This window comes from Scyliorhinus canicula, chromosome 14, assembly GCF_902713615.1.
Source record: "Scyliorhinus canicula chromosome 14, sScyCan1.1, whole genome shotgun sequence".
NCBI lineage: Eukaryota > Metazoa > Chordata > Chondrichthyes > Carcharhiniformes > Scyliorhinidae > Scyliorhinus > Scyliorhinus canicula.
Window position 1 is genome coordinate 6,494,689 of NC_052159.1, and position 21,953 is coordinate 6,516,641.

Here is a 21,953-nt window from a genome sequence, read left to right on the forward strand (position 1 = left end):
GGGTGTGAGTTGGGACAGTGGGGAGTGTGAGTTGGGGACAGTGTGTGGGTGTGAGTTGGGACAGTGTGTGGGTGTGTGTTGGGACAGTGTGTGGGTGTGATTTGGGACAGTGTGTGGGTGTGAGTTGGGACAGTGTGGTGGGGTGTGAGTGGGGACAGTGTGTGAGTGTGAGTTGGGACAGTGTGTGGGTGTGAGTTGGGACAGTGGGTGAGTGTGAGTTGGGACAGGTGTGTGGGCTTGTGAGTTGGACAGTGTGTGGGTGTGAGTTGGGACAGATGTGTGGGTGTGAGTTGGGGACAGTTGTGTGGGTGTGTGTTGGGACAGTGTGTGAGTTGGGACAGTGTGGGGGTGTGTGTTTGGGGGTGTGGGGTGTGAGTTGGGACAGTGTGTGAGTGTGAGTTGGGGACAGTGCTGTGTGGTGTGAGTTGGGACAGTGTGGTGAGTGTGAGTTGGGACAGTGGTTGGGTGTGAGTCTGGGACAGTGTGTGGGTGTGAGTTGGGACAGTGTGTCGGGTCTTGTGAGTTGGGACAGTGTGTGGGTGTGAGGTGGGACAGTGTGTGGGGTGTGTGAGTTGGGACAGTGTGTGGGTGTGAGTTGGGACAGGTGTGTGGGTGTGAGTCAGGACAGTGTGTGGGTGTGAGTTGGGACAATGTGTGGGTGTGAGTTGGGACAGTGTGTGGGTGTGAGTCGGGACAGTGTGGGGTGATTGGGACAGTGTGGGAGTGTGAGTTGGGACAGTGTGGGTGTGAGTTGGGACAGTGTGTGGTGTGAGTTGGGACAGTGTGGGAGTGTGAGTTGGGACAGTGTGTGGGTGTGAGTTGGGGGGTGTGTGGTGTGAGTTGGGACAGTGTGTGGGTGTGAGTTGGGACAGTGTGGGGGTGTGAGTTGGGACAGTGTGGTGTGAGTTGGGACAGTGTGTGGGTGTGAGTCAGGACAGTGTGTGGGTGTGAGTTGGGACAGTGTGGGGGGGTGTGTTGGGACAGTGTGGGGGGTGTGTTGGGGGGTGTGGGGTGTGAGTTGGGACAGTGTGTGGGTGTGAGTTGGGACAGTGGTGTGTGAGTTGGGACAGTGTGGGGTGTGAGTTGGGACAGTGTGTGGGTGTGAGTTGGGGACAGTGTGTGGGTGTGAGTTGGGACAGTGTGGGAGTGTGAGTTGGGACAGTGTGTGGGTGTGAGTTGGGACAGTGTGGGGGGGGGGTGTTGGGACAGTGTGGGGGGGTGTGTTGGGGGGTGTGGAGTGTGAGTTGGGACTGTGTTTGGGTGTGAGTTGGGACAGTGTGGAGTGTGAGTTGGGACAGTGTGTGGTGAGTTGGGACAGTGTGTGGGTGTGATCAGGACAGTGTTGTGGGTGGGTGTGAGTTGGGACAGTGTGGGGGGGTTGTTGGGACAGTGTGGGGGGGTGTGTTGGGGGGTGTGTGGGTGTGAGTTGGGACAGTGTGTGGGGTGAGTTGGGACAGTGTGGGGGGGTGTGTTGGGGGGTGTGTGGGTGTGAGTTGGGACAGTGTGTGGGTGTGAGTCAGGACAGTGTGGGGGTGTGAGTTGGGGTGTGGGTGTGTGAGTTGGGACAGTGTGGGGGTGTGTGTTGGGGGTGTGGGTTGGGAGTTGGGACAGTGTGGGGGTGTGAGTTGGGACAGTGTGGGGGTGTGAGTTGGGACAGTGTGGGGTGTGTTGGGGGGTGTGGGGTGTGAGTTGGGACAGTGTGTGGGTGTGAGTTGGGACAGTGTGAGTGTGAGTCGGGACAGTGGGGGTGTGTGTTGGGGGTGTGGGGTGTGAGTTGGGACAGTGTGTGGGTGTGAGTTGGGGTGTGGGGGTGTGTGTTGGGGGGTGTGGGGTGTGAGTTGGAACAGTTTGTGAGTGTGAGTTGGGACAGAGTGTGGGTGTGAATTGGGGGTGTGGGTGTGAGTTGGGACAGTGTGTGGTGTGAGTTGGGACAGTGTGTGGTGTGAGTTGGGACAGTGTGTGGGTGTGAGTTGGGACAGTGTGTGGGTGTGAGTTGGGACAGTGTGGTGAGTGTGAGTTGGGACCAGTGTTTGGTGTGCGTTGGGACAGTGTGTGGGTGTGAGTGGGACAGTGTGTGAGTGTGATTGGGACAGTGTGTGGTGTGAGTTGGGACAGTGTGTGGGTGTGAGTTGGGACAGTGTGTGGGTGTGAGTTGGGACAGTGTGGGTGTGAGTGGGGGGTGTGTGGGTGTAAGTTGGGACAGTGTGTGAGTGTGAGTTGGGACAGTGTGTGGGTGTGAGTTGGGACAGTGTGTGGGTGTAAGTTGGGGGGTGTGTGGGTGTAAGTTGGGACAGTGTGGGGGTGTGAGTTGGGACAGTGTGTGAGTGTGAGTTGGGACAGTGTGTGGGTGTGAGTTGGGACAGTGTGTGGGTGTGAGTTGGGACAGTGTGTGGGTGTGAGTTGGGACAGTGTGTGGGTGTGAATCAGGACAGTGTGTGGGTGTGAGTTGGGACAGTGTGGGGGGGGGTGTGTTGGGGGGTGTGTGGGTGTGAGTTGGGACAGTGTTTGGGTGTGAGTTGGGACAGTGTGGGGTGTGAGTTGGGACATTGTGTGGGGGTGTGTGTTGGGACAGTGTGTGGGTGTGAGTTGGGACAGTGTGAGTGTGAGTTGGGACAGTGTGTGGGTGTGAGTTGGGGGTGTGGGGTGTGAGTTGGGACAGTGTGGGGGTGTGTGTTGGGGGTGTGGGGTGTGAGTTGGGACAGTGTGTGGGTGTGAGTTGGGGTGTGGGGGTGTGTGTTGGGGGGTGTGGGGTGTGAGTTGGGACAGAGTGTGGGTGTGAGTTGGGACAGTGCGTGGGTGTGAGTTGGGACAGTGTGTGGGTGTGAGTTGGGACAGTGTGTGAGTGTGAGTTGGGACAGTGTGTGGGTGTGAGTTGGGACAGTGTGTGGGTGTGAGTTGGGACAGTGTGTGAGTGTGAGTTGGGACAGTGTGTGGGTGTGAGTTGGGACAGTGTGTGGGTGTGAGTTGGGACAGTGTGTGAGTGTGAGTTGGGACAGTGTGTGGGTGTGAGTTGGGACAGTGTTGGGTGTGAGTTGGGACAGTGTGTGAGTGTGAGTTGGGACAGTGTGTGAGTGTGAGTTGGGACAGTGTGTGGGTGTGAGTTGGGGACAGTGTGGGGGTGTGAGTTGGGACAGTGTGTGAGTGTGAGTTGGGACAGTGTGTGGGTGTGAGTTGGGACAGTGTGTGGGTGTGAGTTGGGACAGTGTGTGGGTGTGAGTTGGGACAGTGTGTGAGTGTGAGTTGGGACAGTGTGGGGGTGTGTGTTGGGGGGTGTGTGGGTGTGAGCCGGGACAGTGTGGGGGTGTGTGTTGGGGGGTGTGGGGTGTGAGTTGGGACAGTGTGGGTGTGAGTCGGGACGGTGTGTGAGTGTGAGTTGGGACAGTGTGTGAGTGTGAGTTGGGACAGTGTGTGGGTGTGAGTCGGGACAGTGTGTGAGTGTGAGTTGGGACAGTGTGTGGGTGTGAGTCGGGACAGTGTGGGGGTGTGTGTTGGGGGTGTTGTGTTGAGTTGTGATGTTCACACTGGGCTGGTTGTTGTTAATGATAATCTTTAACTGTTTTCCAGGTGATCTCTATGATCTTGATGCTTCGTCTCTTCAACTGAAGGTCATTCACTATGTAAGTCCTGAAACAGCTCATTTCCATCTACGTTCTCTTCTGTTATCTTGTAACCTGTTAAGCTGGGGTGTGGTTGGCCAGGTTCCTGTCCTTACCACGGGCTCAATCCTCTGGCCCTCTTTTAAGATCCCCATTTTTATCCTGTTCACTTGATGTGTTGACCAGGTGTTTGGGAATGTTTTCGATCCTGTGAAAGGAAGACTAAAATAATGAAAGAAATTGGAGTATGAGAGAAACCTTGCAAGAATTATAAAAACAGGCAGTAAAACTTCGATAAATATATAAAAAGGAAGAGAGTAACCGTTGTTCCCTGAGAGCCTGAGACTGGGGAATTAATAATGAGGAAACCAGGAACTGACAGAGACTTTGACTAAATGTTTTGCATCTGTATTCGCAGTGGATTGAAACAAAAAGCATCCAAGGACGTTAGAATCCTCTGGGGTCAAATGGACTGTGGAACTTAAAACAATCAAGATCACTCGGGCAAAATGTTTAGCAAAACTAGTGGGACTGAAGCCTGATGAGTCCCCTGCCCCTGGTGGCCTGCACCCTCGGGACTGAGAGGAAGTGGTTGAAGAGGTCGTGGCCTGAATGTTTAGGATGGTGGGGAGTCGGCCCCCACATACCCCCACCCCGGCTGCTGCCCCTCAGTCAACATACACTCAAATGAGTGTTGGCTGACAGGAGGAGGGACGTCTGCCCCTCAGTCGGGAGGCAGTGCCACTTCGGGTGATCTACCGGCTAATCTGATTGGCCCATAGCTCTCCAGCCCCAGCAGCAACAGCGCCGCAGTGGCCGGAGGAGGTACTGTACGGACATGCCTGCCGCGCAGTGCCGGAACCGGAGATGCAGGGATGTGTAAGCGGTCCCGGCCGGGGGGGGGGGGGGGGGGTCGGGTGGTAGGGAAGGCTGGATGTGCGGATCTTCAGGCTTCTGTACCTTCTGCCTGATGGAAGGGTCTGGAAGAAGGCTTGGGTCACTGTCTGTGCGGGGTCTGCACGTTCTCCCCGTGTGTGCGTGGGTTTCCTCCGGGCGCTCCGGTTTCCTCCCACAGTCTAAAGATGTGTGGGTTAGGTGGATTGGCCGTGCTAAATTGCCCCTTAGTGTCCAGGGACGTGCAGGTTAGGTGGGGAGTGGGTCTGTGTGAGGTTGCTCTTTCAGAGGGTCAGTGCAGACTCGATAGGCCGAATGGCCTCCTTCTGTACTGTAGGGATTTTAAATACAAAATTCCGCCCGAGATCTCTCATTTCTGACATTTCTATATTTTCTCTGCCATGCGTTGAAAAGTGACCTTGAATCAAAGCCCTTGCTTTGGGACACCATTCATCACCTCCCACAGAGAACCGGACACACGTGCGCAATCTCAAAAAGAATCTTTGCGCTCCTGTGATTTTTTTTTTTCCCCTTTTGTACAAATGTCCCTTCTGTTTCTCTCCAGGGTTCCCGATGTGAGGGACTCGTGTGAGACTGTTCGTCAAGCTTGCTGTTTGAGTCACTGCGAATGGAACCGGGGCACAAACACAGTGCATCTCCCTCACCAGCCCCTCTGCCAACTCTCCCTCCCTCGCGCCCCCCCCCCCCCCTCCACTCCGTCTGCTCCTATGCAAACACATCTGAACCGATGTTTAACCAACGTCAGTGATGACAGCACGTTACTGAACTCAACGCTGTCCCCGACGTGCTGCACTGTTTACAACAGTTTCTTAGGAAGATTCACCACCGGAATCCCTTTCCAAAGTGCAGTAGAATCGTGGTGATGTTGCTGGATAATTAATCCAGTGGCCCGGAACAATGATGTCAAGGCACGCATTCGACTCCCACAGGGACAAGCGGAGAAATTGAAATGAAGTCAATAAATAGAGACTGGATTGGAAAGCTGGTCTCAGTCACGGTGACCATTGAACTGTTGTAAAAACCCATCTGCTTCACTAATGTCCTTTAGGGAAGGCAATCTGCCGCCCTTACCCGGTCTGGCCTACATGTGACTCCAGACCCACGGCAATGTGGTTGACTCTGAACTGAGACCTGAAATACTTCAACGCCACGGGCGGGATTCTGTGCCGGTGAGGCTAAGTGTTGACGCCGTTGTAAACGCCGTCGCGTTTGGGCCTCACGGTAGCATGGTGGTTAGCATCAATGCTTCACAGCTCCAGGGTCCCAGGTTCGATTCCCGGCTGGGTCACTGTCTGTGTGGAGTCTGCACGTCCTCCCCGTGTGTGCGTGGGTTTCCTCCGGGTGCTCCGGTTTCCTCCCACAGTCCAAAGATGTGCAGGTTAGGTGGATTGGCCATGATAAATTGCCCGTAGTGTAAGGTTAATGGGGGGATTGTTGGGTTACAGGTATACGGGTTACGTGGGTTTAATTAGGGTGATCATTGCTCGGCACAACATCGAGGGCCGAAGGGCCTGTTCTGTGCTGTACTGTTCTATGTTCTATGTTCTAACATGCCCTCAGGAGCAGTGGTTCTGAACCCTACAGGGGGTCAAAGCAGCACTGGAGCGACCTACGCCGCTCGCGTCAGATGGTCACTGCGGATCTGCGCATGCGCAGTGGGACCGGCGGGGTTGAGCTCATGCACAGTGGCTCTCTTCTCCGTGCCGGCCCTGACCCAACATGGTGCAGGGCTACAGGGGCCGGCACGGGGCAAAGGATGCCCCCAGCCCGAGAGGCCGACCTGGCCGATTGCGGGCTAAGCCACAGTGGACCCCCCCTCCCCCCCCCCCCCCCCCAGCTGCCCCTGGATGCATGCACACCGAGGTCCCGCTGGGTAAGACCACACGTGGATGGTACCGGGGCGGAGTATCGCCACGCGGCCCCCGACCGGCACCGTGCCGACCGCGCTGGCGTCAATGGCGTCGGGGCAGCGTCGTACGATTCGCGCTCAGCCCAGCGATTCTCCGGCCAGCGAGGGCTGAAAGAATCACGCCCCATTTTCCTGCACTATCCCCGTACCCCTTGATGTTTAGAAGTCTATCTTGAGCATACTCATTGACGGAGCCTCCACAGCCCTCTGGGGTAGTGAATTCCAAAGATTCGTCGCCCTCTGAGTGAAGAGAATCCTCCCAACTCAGTCCTAAGTGCCCTAACCCTTATCCTGCAACAGCGTCCCCTGGTTTCTGGAATGGGTTCACAAGCTTCTCGGTCCAAAGGGCAATTAGCAATGGGGGCCAGTTGCTGGCCCTGCACACAGTCCATGAGCGAAGAATGAAGAAGAGTTTTGAAGAGAGAGATTCCTGTTGAAGAGGGAGAGGTGTACACCTCCCTCCATGGGTCGGTTTCACTGAGTCGGGAGATTTTCCAGCTCGGCTGATCCGACTGCGGAAAATGTCGGGCAGCAGCTGGGACTTTCGGTTGGGGTTTGGGGGCAGGGTGAAGGAGGAGTCAGGGCAGGCGACCCTGGACACGTGTGCGGGCTGCCAGGTGGATTGAATCGCAAGGCTGCCTCTGTGCCCAGCACTCTGTTTAAATCAATAGAATATAATAAAACAAAACTATTCCCTCCAGCCCTCACCCATTACCTCCCCTTATCCCCCCACATATTCCTTGTGACCCATCTTGAACTTCTCTACATACACTCCATGACTCCTATATCCACTATGTTGGCTTAGTCCAATGCATGATGATCTATGCCACCCAACTATCACTACTTGCCCTTACTGCCTCCATGCCAATTCATCCAGTACCCAGATGCTTTTTGACACATTTCCTGGATAGTTCATTGACAGTTGGGCAGTTTGTTGACAGCTGGACAGCTACTCGACAAATCCTTGACAGTTTGAAAGCTACTTGACAGTTTAACAGTTTTTGACAGTTCTTTGACAGCTGGACAGTTCCAATGGGTTTGTGCATAAAAAGTGCACAATCATGTTCCATTCTATTAGTCCCAAAGAGTACCTTCCTGCTCACAAAAGGTGTTTTACCTCCCGTAAAGGTATCCTATCCTATCCTCTCCTCTCTAATGGGGTATTTAAAGAATCCACCAAGTTCAGACATCCTATTATCTGATTTTTTTTTCTCATAGAATTTACAGTGTGGAAGGAGGCCATTCGGCCCATCGAGTCTGCACTGGCTCCTGGAAAGAGCACCCTACCCAAGGTCAACACCGCCACCCTATCCCCATAACCCAGTGACCCCACCCAACACTAAGGGTAATTTTGGACACTAAGGGCAATTTATCATGGCCAATCCACCTAACCTGCACATCTTTGGACTGTGGGAGGAAACTGGAGCACCCTGAGGAAACCCACGCAGACACGGGGAGAACATGCAGACTCCGCACAGACAGTGACCCAGTGGGGAATCGAACCTGGGACCCTGGAGCTGTGAAGCAGTTGTGCTAACCACAATGCTACCGTGCTGCACACTCTTAGGTTCACGCAGCTCGAGTGCAAAAGTCGAAGTCAGTAGAGGCTGCTGGTCATTTAAATGGCCCCAGGGAAAGCTGAATAAGTTTTGGTGAAGATGTGGATCTGGAGTATGTAAAAACAATCCGATGGGGAAAATCGATTTTGACTTTGGAACGCTGTGCGTTGTTTGGTTTTGGCTGTTGCTGATTGCTTTAGATTAGAATGTTCTGGATTGCCTCTGCCGCAGCGCTGTAGTTTGTCACAGCCATCAAAATATGCGCAGAGTTTTCAGAGCAGACTGTTGTATGTGGATGTGGCCTGAAGCCACCTGAGGGAGATGGGCGCTCTTGATAAAAAGATCCCCCCCTCCCCCGGCTTTGCATTAAAACAGCGTAACATCATGGCTCTTGTCCGACAGATACTGTAGACTGGTTGGCCAAGGTAAGGATGCATTGGGGAGAGGTTATTTGCACACAATTCAAAAAATAATGAGTGACTTGGTTAAAAAATAATAATCAGCAACGATGGACGGCGCGGTGGCACAGTGGTTAGCACTGCTGCCTCACAGCGCCAGGGACCCGGGTTCGATTGCGGCCTCGGATGAGTGTCTGTGTGGAGTTTGCACTTCTCCCCATGTCTGTGTGGGTTTCCGTTTCCTCCGGGTGCTCCGTTTTCCCCCCACAGTCCAAAGATGTGCAGGTTAGGTGGGGGTCATGGGATCACAGAGATCGGTGCAGACCCAATGGGCTGAATGGCCTCCTTCTGCACTGAAGGGATTCTATGATTCTATATTGAAAATATCAGCTATATCGCTGCATTGTGCTGAAACATGGCAATAGGTGCTGGTTTAGCTCACTGGACTAAATCGCTGGCTTTTAAAGCAGACCAAGCTGGCCAGCAGCACGGTTCGATTCCCGTATCAGCCTCCCCGGACAGGTGCCGGAATGTGGCGACTAGGGGCTTTTCACAGTAACTTCATTGAAGCCTACTCGTGACACTAAGCGATTTTCATTTTCATTTTTCAAACAGCGATGTACTATTTTGTATATTACCATATATTATTGCTGAAAAAGAGACATTTTTGTCTTGAAGCTTTTTGTTGTGCACTTACCAGAACGTTTTGCAAGAATACAAATCTACGGGAGACGACAAAGTTATGCTGTATGAGAAGAGTAAGCTTGTATGCTTGGCAGTTAACTGTCAGTCACCCTCAACTGGTGCATTCTCCATGGCAATGCCTCTACCAATTATCTTTCACTTACCAACCAATCAGCACGCTCTTCTCATGCAGTATGAATTTGTTTCCTCCTGCTGAGTGCTGGGCGAAAAGCTTCGACAAAAAAATGTCTCTCTTTTTTCAGCAATACTCCAGTTGTGTCCTGCCGAGAGTCGATTTGTTCACCTAAGGCAAAGGTACAACAAAGAGCAAATTCAGGATGTCCGCAACGCAGTCCGACTTACAGGTAAGTTAAGAATGAGTAAGCTATGTAGCGAGTTTCTCCGAGAGTGTATTAAACCCGAGGTAATGCTGAAGTGACACACCGCCCCGCGATTGAGCGAGCGTTAATACGAAATGAGATTGAACAGATTGGGGAGCTAAACTGCTCTTGGCCTGAAGTGCACAAATTTCTTTCATTTTTTTGATGTGATCTGTTTGTACCGCTCTACTGCGCCGTCAGATGACCATACCATAGAGAACGTACTAGCACAGTAAACATACTGAAGGGCACAGGGTTTTGGCAACACAAGCCACTCAACTCTCGGATCATGCACTCTGACAGCGAGGAGGTGATTCTTCCTTGTGGCTTCACCTTTGGTCCGCCTTCATCCCGAATCAAATGAGACGAGGCCTTTGCTGAGTTGGAACTCCCACTGTCCACTGAAGGTGCTGAACCTTTGAAAGTGCGCAGGCCTGATCTAGCGCACACATATTGCGGGATTCTGAATAAGCTGTCCGATTTCAACATTTGCAGCGTTGGGAGGCCTAAAGACCAACTCAGGCGCGCATTCATTCAAGGGGCGTGGCCAGGCCAGCGTTTATCGCCCATCCCTAATTGCCCTATACCCGAGTGTCTCACTCGGCCATTTTCAAAGAGTCAAACACGTTGCTGTGGGTCTGGAGTCACATGTAGGCCAGACCGGGTAAGGACGGCAGATTTCCTTCACTGAAGGACAAGAGTGAACCAGATATGTTACCCTGGGTCCCCGGAGCGTTACCCTGGGCCTCCGGAGCGTTACCCTGGGCCCCCGGGGCGTTACCCTGGGTCCCCGGGGCATTACCCTGGGTCCCCGGAGCGTTACCCTGGGACCCCGGAGAGTTACCCTGGGTCCCCGTAGCGTTACCCTGGGCCCCCGGGGCGTTACCCTGGGTCCCCGGGGCGTTACCCTGGGTCCCCGGGGCATTACCCTGGGTCCCCGGGGCGTTACCCTGGGTCCCCGGGGCGTTACCCTGGGTCCCCGTACCCTGGGTCCCCGTACCCTGGGTCCCCGGACCGTTACCCTGGGTCCCCGGGGCATAACCCTGGGTCCCCGGGGCGTTACCCTGGGTCCCCGGAGCGTTACCCTGGGTCCCCGGAGCGTTACCCTGGGTCCCCGGAGCATTACCCTGGGTCCCCGGAGCGTTACCCTGGGTCCCCGGGGCGTTACCCTGGGTCCCCGGAGCGTTACCCTGGGTCCCCGGGGCGTTACCCTGGGTCCCCGGGGCATTACCCTGGGTCCCCGGAGCGATACCCTGGGTCCCCGTACCCTGGGTCCCCCGGGGCGTTACCCTGGGTCCCCGGGGCGTTACCCTGGGTCCCCCGGGGCGTTACCCTGGGCCCCCGGGGCGTTACCCTGGGTCCCCGGGGCGTTACCCTGGGTCCCCGGAGCGTTACCCTGGGTCCCCGGAGCGTTACCCTGGGTCCCCGGGGCGTTACCCTGGGCCCCCGTACCCTGGGTCCCCGGGGCGTTACCCTGGGTCCCCGGGGCGTTACCCTGGGTCCCCGGAGCGTTACCCTGGGTCCCCGGAGCGTTACCCTGGGTCCCCGGAGCGTTACCCTGGGTCCCCGTACCCTGGGACCCCGGAGCGTTACCCTGGGTCCCCCGGGGAGTTACCCTGGGTCCCCCGGGGAGTTACCCTGGGTCCCCGGGGCGTTACCCTGGGTCCCCGGGGCGTTACCCTGGGTCCCCGGAGCGTTACCCTGGGTCCCCGGAGCGTTACCCTGGGTCCCCGGAGCGTTACCCTGGGTCCCCGTACCCTGGGACCCCGGAGCGTTACCCTGGGTCCCCGGGGCGTTACCCTGGGTCCCCGGAGCGTTACCCTGGGTCCCCGGGGCGTTACCCTGGGTCCCCGGAGCGTTACCCTGGGTCCCCGGGGCGTTACCCTGGGTCCCCGGGGCGTTACCCTGGGTCCCCAGGGCGTTACCCTGGGTCCCCGGGGCGTTACCCTGGGTCCCAGGAGCGTTACCCTGGGTCCCCGGGGCATTACCCTGGGTCCCCGGGGCGTTACCCTGGGTCCCCGGAGCGTTACCCTGGGTCCCCGGGGCGTTACCCTGGGTCCCCGTACCCTGGGTCCCCGGGGGCGTTACCCTGGGTCCCCGGAGCGTTACCCTGGGTCCCCGGGGCGTTACCCTGGGTCCCCAGGGCGTTACCCTGGGTCCCCGGAGCGTTACCCTGGGTCCCCGGAGCGTTACCCTGGGTCCCCGGGGCGTTACCCTGGGTCCCCCGGGGAGTTACCCTGGGTCCGGATCGTTACCCTGGGCCCCCGGGGCGTTACCCTGGGTCCCCGGAGCGTTACCCTGGGTCCCCGGGGCGTTACCCTGGGTCCCCGGGGCGTTACCCTGGGTCCCCCGCAGCGTTACCCTGGGTCCCCGGGGCGTTACCCTGGGTCCGCGGAGCGTTACCCTGGGTCCCCCCGGAGCGTTACCCTGGGTCCCCGGGGCGTTACCCTGGGTCCCCGGAGCGTTACCCTGGGTCCCCCGGAGCGTTACCCTGGGTCCCCGGGGCGTTACCCTGGGTCCCCGGAGCGTTACCCTGGGTCCCCGGGGCGTTACCCTGGGTCCCCGGGGCGTTACCCTGGGTCCCCGGAGCGTTACCCCTGGGTCCCCGGAGAGTTACCCTGGGCCCCCGGGGCGTTACCCTGGGTCCCCGGGGGCGTTACCCTGGGTCCCCGGGGCGTTACCCTGGGTCCCCGGGGCGTTACCCTGGGTCCCCGGGGCGTTTCCCTGGGTCCCCCTACCCTGGGTCCCCGGGGCGTTACCCTGGGTCCCCGGAGCGTTACCCTGGGCCCCCGTACCCTGGGTCCCCGGGGCGTTACCCTGGGTCCCCGGAGCGTTACCCTGGGTCCCCGGAGCGTTACCCTGGGTCCCCGTACCCTGGGTCCCCGGGGCGTTATCCTGGGTCCCCTTAGCGTTACCCTGGGTCCCCGTACCCTGGGTCCCCGGGGGCGTTACCCTGGGTCCCCGGAGCGTTACCCTGGGTCCCCGGAGCGTTACCCTGGGTCCCCGGGGCGTTACCCTGGGTCCCCGGAGCGTTACCCTGGGTCCCCGGAGCGTTACCCTGGGTCCCCGGGGCGTTACCCTGGGTCCCCCGCAGCGTTACCCTGGGTCCCCCGGGGAGTTACCCTGGGTCCCCGGGGCGTTACCCTGGGTCCCCCGGGGAGTTACCCTGGGCCCCCGGGGCGTTACCCTGGGTCCCCGGAGCGTTACCCTGGGTCCCCGGGGCGTTACCCTGGGTCCCCGGAGCGTTACCCTGGGTCCCCGGGGCGTTACCCTGGGTCCCCGGAGCGTTACCCTGGGTCCCCGGAGCGTTACCCTGGGTCCCCGGAGCGTTACCCTCGGTCCCCGGAGCGTTACCCTGGGTCCCCGGGGCCTTACCCTGGGTCCCCGGGGCCTTACCCTGGGTCCCCGGAGCGTTACCCTGGGTCCCCGGAGCGTTACCCTGGGTCCCCGTACCCTGGGTTCCCGGAGCGTTACCCTGGGTCCCCGGGGCCTTACCCTGGGTCCCCGGAGCGTTACCCTGGGTCCCCGTACCCTGGGTTCCCGGAGCGTTACCCTGGGTCCCCCGGGGAGTTACCCTGGGTCCCCGGGGAGTTACCCTGGGTCCCCGTACCCTGGGTTCCCGGGGCGTTACCGTGGGTCCCTGGGGCGTTACCCTGGGTCCCCGGGGCGTTACCCTGGGTCCCCGGAGCGTTACCCTGGGTCCCTGGATTATTATTCCAGTGATAGTACCCAGTGTGCCACTGCTACCCCAATAGTCACAAATGTTCCAGTTAAGAAAGCCGTAGATATCTACATTGCTGCTTTATAACATGGCGATCGAGACCCTTCACCGTTTGACTTAGGAGCTGAGTAGATCGTGCAGTTGAGTTCAGTTTTAACAACACCATGGGCGGAATTTTACACCACAAGGACAAAGTGTCAGGTTCTGACTGAAAACCGACGTGTTTCTCCCCAAAAACACAGCCAGGTTTTGTGTTCAGATCTTCTGTCAAAACAAAATCTGGGTGCATGGTGTGTGCTGTCAGAGATTCCACAGAGATTGGGGCACCATCGAAATAAAATAAATAACCTTTATTGTCACAAGTAGGCTGACATTAACACTGCAATGAAGTTACTGTGAAAAGCCCCTAGTCGCCACATTCCGGCGCCTGTTCGGGCACACGGAGGGAAAACTCAGAATTCTCAGCCGGTACGGGAATTGAACCCGCACTGCTGGCCTTGTTCTGCATCACAAACCAGCTGTCTAGCCCCCTGAGCTAAACCAGCTCAAAAACCAGCTCACCTTTAAATGGCGCCCAGATCTGCGAGAAAAATAAACTCCCCCCCACCCCCCCTCCACATCCATGGAGGAGCCCCCTCCCCCCACAATTTTCAGAGCAAACCCCCCCACCGTGGAGGTATCGGGGGGTTCTCTCGCCCCACTCACCCCCCCCCCCCGCACATGTGTGTCGATGTGCACCCCTCTCCCCCTCCCACCTCAGCCCCACCACCAATGGAGGATTAGCCCTCCCCCGGCAGTGGCCCCTGGCACTGCCCACCACAGTGATTGAGGGGGGGGGCTCCAGGTGGCACTGCGAGGGTGCCAGGGGGCACTGCCTCGCCTCAATCCCGGGACCTCCAAGCAACTCTGCAACAGGGACCTCTTTGTATCGGTGTGATGTAATGCCGCCAGGGGGAGGGGGGGGGGGGGGTGGGGGGGGGGGGGGGTGGGGGGTGGTGAGGGGGCATTCCCCAGAGTCGAACACTACGGCGTAAAGCTGTTTAATTATATTTAAATTCATGAAATGAAAATCGCTTATTGCCACGAGTAGGCTTCAAATGAAGTTACTGTGAAAAGCCCCTAGTCGCCACATTCCGGCGCCTGTTCGGGGAGGCTGGTACGGTAATCGAACCGTGCTGCTGGCCTGCCTTGGTCTGCTTTCAAAGCCAGCGATTAGCCCTGTGAGCTAAACTCATTTGAACCTATGTAGGACGTGAACCTAATCACCTCACCAGCAGGGGGTGGGGAAAATCACAAGCCGAAATCACGCCACCGCAAATCCCGTGGTGGCCCTTTCGCACAATTTAGCGGCCATAACGGGATTTACGCCACGACTAACGGACCTGAAAAATCCTGCCCCATGTGTGTCCAAATGGTGTTGCCATGGCGTCCCCTCAAGGACCAGTTCTATTGGCTTCCATGAGAAACATGTCTTCGCGTAATGTAATGACACCTACATTGCCACCCCTTGTACAAAGCATCCCTACAGTGCAGAAGGAGGACATTCGGCCCATCCAGTCTGCACCGACCCTCTGAAAGAGCATCCTAGCCAGGCCCACTCCCCCGCCCTCTTCCAATAACCGCCCCCCCTAACCTGCACATCTTTGCACACTAAGGGGCAATTTATCATGGCCAATCCACCTCACCCGCACATCCTTGGACTGTGGGAGGAAACCGGATCACCCGGAGGAAACCCACGCAGACACTGGGAGAAAATGCAGACTCCGCATAGACGGTCACCCGATGTTGGAGTTGAACCCGGGACCCTGGCGCTGTGAGGTAGCAGTGCTAACCACTGTGCCGCCTGAGCCGCACCGAGCCACATTCCCGATATGTGAGCGATACATTCACTATATTTGAATCTGCAGCTGCAGGTAATAATTTCCATTACGCCTTAGTGAGCTCCATTCTGCGCTCAAATTCACCTTCATAATCGAGCAGTCGGATGAACATCCTTTCCTTGATACACTCGATGAGAAATCTGCCAGAGGGGGCTCTGCACCGGTCTATCGCGAGCTTACCGTCTCCGCTCAGTACGCACGTGGGGAGTCTGACATTTCAATGCGTTGTAAGGCCGTCGCTTTCAGCCCTGAGAAGTGCCCAGTTTTCCCTCCGATTACCCTTGGAAGCGTGACCTGTCCCAACAGTTTGAGCGACAGGCGAAGCTGGCTGCCTCCCGCTGCTACTATGCAGGAGAAACACGAGTGATACTCGCCACTACCAGGACACTGTCATCAAGCCAAAATCACGTACTGCCTATCCCACAAATAAATTGTATCGGAACAACGTGTGATGCCAGGTATGCAGGCAGTACTCACCAGGGACTGGTGGATTATATCAGACAGCATGTTCCTTATGCTGTTCGCAATGGGTAAAGTACAGACTGTATCTAACCAGCCCGTGCTTGCAAAACTAAAAATACAGTGTCCTATTAGATGTGATTCCACGATTGGTCACCATTTGTGATATAATACTCAGTGTGCTCAGAATTATGTTGACAACCAATTTAAGATCGTCACTTGGGCTCACAGTGTGGCGTATTTGCATGTGCTGGTACCTACATGTATTATGCACAGGGCCCTGTTTTTTGGCAGACAGAAGGAACATGTACACACATTGCGCCTGTTTCAGCTAAACAAAATAAGTGACAGCCATTTGCTGGTTCCTTCCTCAGGGCAATGCCTTGACCAATCAGACTCAAGCTTGATCTAAATTTCAAAAAACTGTTTGGCAGCTAACTGTCAGTCACCATCAACTGGTGCATTCAGAGTCCACTTGCCAACCAATCAAGTTGAGTACAAGGCATAAAGCTTCGACAAAAAATGCCCCATTTTCAGCAAACCTCAAGTCCTTGAGTGGCACTTCAGGATATCTTGCATTTATATAGCGCTTTTAACGCATGTAAGATGTCCCAAGTGCTTCACAGGTACATTTCCTGACGAGGAAATAACACTGAGCCAAAGAGGGAGATATTAGGACAAGCGATAAACTAATTTAGTCAAAGATGTAGATTTTAGACAGTGTTTCAAAGGAGGGGGGGGGGGGGGGGGGAGAGAGGTAGAGAGGTGCCGAGTTTCAGAGAGGGAATTCGAGAGTGTCGAGCTCAAGCAGCTGAGAGAATGGCCGCCAAGGGTGGGATCAGGAACTGGGGAATGCATAAGACGCTCGGTCCGGAGGACACAGTGATCTCACAGGGTTGTAGAGTTGGAGGGGATTACAGGGATAGGGAGGGTTGCAGGGGCTGTAGTAGGTTACAGGGGTAGGGAGGGTTGTAGGGGCTGTAGTAGGTTACAGGGGTAGGGAGGGTTCTAGAATTGGGTTAGATTACAGAGAGTGAAATGAAAAAATGAAATGAAAATCGCTTATTGTCACGAGTAGGCTTCAATGAAGTTACTGTGAAAAGCCCCTAGCCGCCACATTCCGGCGCCTGTCCGGGGAGGCTGTGCTGCTGGCCTGCTTGGTCTGCTTTAAAAGCCAGCGATTTAGCCCAGTGAGCTAAACCAGCCCCTGTTGGTGGGGCTGTTGTAGGGGCTGGAGGATGTTACAGAGATAGGGAGGGTTATGGGGCTGAGGGAGGTTACAGAGGTAGGGAGGGTTGTAGAATTGGGTTAGATTACAGAGAGTGGGGAGGTTGTAGGGGCTGGAGGTTGTCACAGAGATGTGGGGGTTGTAGGGGCTGGAGGAGGTTACAGAGATGGGAGGGGTTGCAGGGGCTGGAGGAGGTTACAGAGATGGGAGGGGTTGCAGGGGCTGGAGGAGATTACAGCGATGCGGGGGGGGGGGGTTGCAGGGGCTGGAGGAGATTAAGAGGTAGGGAGGATTATAGGGGCTGAGGGAGGTTACTCAGATAGGGAGTCTTGTAGAACTGGGTTAGGTTACAGAGAGCGGGGGGTGGTTGTAGAGGCTGGAGGAGATTACAGAGAGTGCGGGGGGGGGGGGGGGGGGTGGTGTTGTAGGTGCTGGAGGAGGTTACAGAGAGTGGGGGGGTTGTAGGTGCTGGAGGAGGTTACAGAGAGTGGGGGGGGGGGTTGTAGGGGATGGAGGTGATTACAGAGATGGGGAGGGGGTGTAGGGACTGGAGGAGATTAAGAGATAGGGAGGGCTGTAGTGGCTGGAGGAGGTTACAGAGATAGGGAGGGTTGTAGGGGCTGGTGGAGGTTACAGAGATAGGGAGGGCTGTAGGGGCAGGAGGAGGTTACAGAGATAGAGAGGGCTGTAGTGGCTGGAGGAGGTTACAGAGATAGGGAGGGCTGTAGGGGCTGGAGGAGGTTACAGAGATAGGGAGGGTTGTAGGGGCTGGAGGAGGTTACAGAGATAGGGAGAGCTGTAGGGGCTGGAGGAGGTTACAGGGATAGGGAGGGTTGTAGGGGCTGGAGGAGGTTACAGGGATAGGGAGGGCTGTAGTGGCTGGAGGAGGTTACAGAGATAGGGAGGGCTGTACTGGCTGGAGGAGGTTACAGGGATAGGGAGGGTTGTAGGGGCTGGAGGAGGTTACAGGGATAGGGAGGGTTGTAGGGGCTGGAGGAGGTTACAGGGATAGGGAGGGCTGTACTGGCTGGAGGAGGTTACAGAGATAGGGAGAGCTGTAGGGGCTGAGGGTGGTTACTGAGATAGGGAGGCTTGTAGAACTGGGTTAGGTTACAGAGAGCGGGGGGGGGGGGGGGGTTTGTAGAGGCTGGAGGAGATTACAGAGGGTGGGGGGGGGGGTGTTGTAGGGGCTGGAGGAGGTTATGGAGAGTGGGGGGGGTTGTAGGGGCTGGAGGAGGTTACAGAGAGTAGGGGGCTTGTAGGGGCTGGAGGAGCTTAAGAGATAGAGAGGGCTGTAGGAGGTTACAGAGAGTGGGGGGGGGGGGAGGTTGTAGGGGATGGAGGTGATTACAGAGAGTGGGGGGGGTTGTAGAGGCTGGAGGAGATTAAGAGATAGGGAGGGCTGTAAGGGCTGCAGGAGGTTACAGAGATAGGGCGGACTATAGGGGCTGGAGGAGGTTACAGAGATAGGGAGGGCTGTAAGGGACTGGAGGAGGTTACAGAGATAGGGAGGGCTGTAGGGGCTGGAGGAGGTTACAGGGATAGGGAGGGCTGTAGGGGCTGGAGGAGATTACAGAGATAGAGAGGGCTGTAGGGGCTGGAGGAGGTTACAGAGATAGGGAGGGTTGTAGGGGCTGGTGGAGGTTACAGAGATAGGGAGGGCTGTAGGGGCAGGAGGAGGTTACAGAGATAGAGAGGGCTGTAGTGGCTGGAGGAGGTTACAGAGATAGGGAGGGCTGTAGGGGCTGGAGGAGGTTACAGAGATAGGGAGGGTTGTAGGGGCTGGAGGAGGTTACAGGGATAGGGAGGGTTGTAGGGGCTGGAGGAGGTTACAGGGGTAGGGAGGGTTCTAGAATTGGGTTAGATTACAGAGAGTGAAATGAAAAAATGAAATGAAAATCGCTTATTGTCACGAGTAGGCTTCAATGAAGTTACTGTGAAAAGCCCCTAGTCGCCACATTCCGGCGCCTGTCCGGGGAGGCTGTGCTGCTGGCCTGCTTGGTCTGCTTTAAAAGCCAGCGATTTAGCCCAGTGAGCTAAACCAGCCCCTGTTGGTGGGGCTGTTGTAGGGGCTGGAGGATGTTACAGAGATAGGGAGGGTTATGGGGCTGAGGGAGGTTACAGAGGTAGGGAGGGTTGTAGAATTGGGTTAGATTACAGAGAGTGGGGAGGTTGTAGGGGCTGGAGGTTGTCACAGAGATGTGGGGGTTGTAGGGGCTGGAGGAGGTTACAGAGATGGGAGGGGTTGCAGGGGCTGGAGGAGGTTACAGAGATGGGAGGGGTTGCAGGGGCTGGAGGAGATTACAGCGATGCGGGGGGGGGGGTTGCAGGGGCTGGAGGAGATAAGAGGTAGGGAGGATTATAGGGGCTGAGGGAGGTTACTCAGATAGGGAGTCTTGTAGAACTGGGTTAGGTTACAGAGAGCGGGGGGTGGTTGTAGAGGCTGGAGGAGATTACAGAGAGTGCGGGGGGGGGGGGTGGTGTTGTAGGTGCTGGAGGAGGTTACAGAGAGTGGGGGGTTGTAGGTGCTGGAGGAGGTTACAGAGAGTGGGGGGGGGGGGTTGTAGGGGATGGAGGTGATTACAGAGATGGGGAGGGGGTGTAGGGACTGGAGGAGATTAAGAGATAGGGAGGGCTGTAGTGGCTGGAGGAGGTTACAGAGATAGGGAGGGTTGTAGGGGCTGGTGGAGGTTACAGAGATAGGGAGGGCTGTAGGGGCAGGAGGAGGTTACAGAGATAGAGAGGGCTGTAGTGGCTGGAGGAGGTTACAGAGATAGGGAGGGCTGTAGGGGCTGGAGGAGGTTACAGAGATAGGGAGGGCTGTAGGGGCTGGAGGAGGTTACAGAGATAGGGAGAGCTGTAGGGGCTGGAGGAGGTTACAGGGATAGGGAGGGTTGTAGGGGCTGGAGGAGGTTACAGGGATAGGGAGGGCTGTAGTGGCTGGAGGAGGTTACAGAGATAGGGAGGGCTGTACTGGCTGGAGGAGGTTACAGGGATAGGGAGGGTTGTAGGGGCTGGAGGAGGTTACAGGGATAGGGAGGGTTGTAGGGGCTGGAGGAGGTTACAGGGATAGGGAGGGCTGTACTGGCTGGAGGAGGTTACAGAGATAGGGAGAGCTGTAGGGGCTGAGGGTGGTTACTGAGATAGGGAGGCTTGTAGAACTGGGTTAGGTTACAGAGAGCGGGGGGGGGGGTGTTTGTAGAGGCTGGAGGAGATTACAGAGTGTGCGGGGGGGGTGTTGTAGGGGCTGGAGGAGGTTATGGAGAGTGGGGGGGGTTGTAGGGGCTGGAGGAGGTTACAGAGAGTAGGGGGCTTGTAGGGGCTGGAGGAGCTTAAGAGATAGAGAGGGCTGTAGGGGCTGTAGGAGGTTACAGAGAGTGGGGGGGGGGGAGGTTGTAGGGGATGGAGGTGATTACAGAGAGTGGGGGGGGTTGTAGAGGCTGGAGGAGATTAAGAGATAGGGAGGGCTGTAAGGGCTGCAGGAGGTTACAGAGATAGGGCGGACTATAGGGGCTGGAGGAGGTTACAGAGATAGGGAGGGCTGTAAGGGACTGGAGGAGGTTACAGAGATAGGGAGGGCTGTAGGGGCTGGAGGAGGTTACAGGGATAGGGAGGGCTGTAGGGGCTGGAGGAGATTACAGAGATAGAGAGGGCTGCAGGGGATGGAGGAGGTTACAGAGATCGAGAGGGTTGTAGGGGCTGGAGGAGGTTACAGAGATAGGGAGGGCTGTAGGGGCTGGAGGAGGTTACAGGGATAGAGAGGGCTGTAGGGGCTGGAGGAGATTAAGAGATAGAGAGGGCTGTAGTGGCTGGAGGAGATTACAGAGATAGAGAGGGCTGGAGGGGCTGGAGGAGATTAAAGAGATAGAGAAGGCTGCAGGGGCTGGAGGAGATTAAGAGGTAGAGAGGGCTGTAGGGGCTGGAGGAGGTTACAGAGATAGGGAGGGCTGCAGGGGATGGAGGAGGTTACAGAGATAGGGAGGGATGTAGGGGATGGAGGAGGTTACAGAGATAGAGAGGGTTGTAGGGGCTGGAGGAGGTTACAGAGATAGGGAGGGCTGCAGGGGCTGGAGGAGGTTACAGGGATAGGGAGGGTTGTAGGGGCTGGAGGAGGTTACAGAGATAGGGAGGGCTGCAGGGGATGGAGGAGGTTACAGAGATAGAGAGGGTTGTAGGGGCTGGAGGAGGTTACAGAGGTAGAGAGGGCTGTAGGGGCTGGAGGAGGTTACAGAGGTAGAGAGGGCTGTAGGGGCTGGAGGAGGTTACAGAGATAGGGAGGGCTGTAGGGGCTGGAGGAGGTTACAGGTATAGGGAGGGTTGTCGGGGTGGAGGAGGTTACAGAGATAGGGAGGGCTGTAGGGGCTGGAGGAGGTTACAGAGACTGGAGCTATTGCGTGGAGACTATGGAAGAATTGGAAGACGGGTTTGTATTAAAAACAAAGAGTTGCCAAACTTGGAAGGTAATGTAATTCTCAAGGGGAGGGCGACCGCTCACTTTTACCAAGACTTTGAGGCCTGTGAGTTGACTGAGTGGAGATTCAGGAAGACACTTCCTGCGACATTAGTTACCAGGGGTAATGTGGCTCTTTTGATTGGAACAGAGTAGATCACTTGGCCAACCAAGGGAGAAGGTGGGGTTGTAGCTGTGGACTGTGTTAACGTTCCAATGTATTGCTTTAGTGCCATGGATGTGGTGTATAAAATGACTGACTCAAGCTTGTTCTGTTTTCTCTGCAGTTACAGCAGGAGACGCTGTCGGCCTGTTGCTGCATGTTGGTGCTATCTGAAGACAGCACTCAACTCTTCTGCCGGGTCAGTGCTGTGGTTGGGGAGGTCAGAGGCTGTTCACAAGTCCGGACATGGGAACCATTTCAGATTGCCAGATGTGAGATGACCATTTTACCCTGTGGTAGCCGCGGCTCAGTGAGCTGTGGGTCCCTCACCACCCACTTGGTGGGTCAGCGTGAGCGAGTCGCTCAGCTGGCAAGGTGCAGGACCAAGGGGGTGCTGCACCACCGGGGGAGGTGGGCGGGGAAACTCTAATAAGGCGGCAAACCCAGTTCCCATCTGCCGTGATGAGCTGACAACTCCTGTTGGAAATGTCGAAAAAACTAGTTCGACCACAGCTTATGTCCTGGTGAACGCATTTTAGGTTGGATTGGAGAGGGGCCAAAGGAGTTTCCTGGACTGGAGAATCTTACTCATTGTGGTGTTCTTTGTGTTG

At 56.5% G+C, this 21,953-nt stretch overlaps 1 protein-coding gene across 5 annotated transcripts in view; it reads left to right on the plus strand.

Moving 5' to 3' along the window:
- The window catches only part of LOC119977213 (cGMP-dependent 3',5'-cyclic phosphodiesterase), a 440,646-nt gene that overhangs the window by 287,571 nt on the left and 131,122 nt on the right, over window positions 1-21,953 (plus strand). For all 5 annotated transcript variants that reach the window (XM_038817928.1, XM_038817926.1, XM_038817924.1 and 2 more), the window contains 2 exons: window positions 3,565-3,617; window positions 21,467-21,541. In XM_038817928.1, coding sequence (XP_038673856.1) covers window positions 3,565-3,617; window positions 21,467-21,541 — 128 coding nt within the window. The remainder of the gene's footprint in view (window positions 1-3,564; window positions 3,618-21,466; window positions 21,542-21,953) is intronic.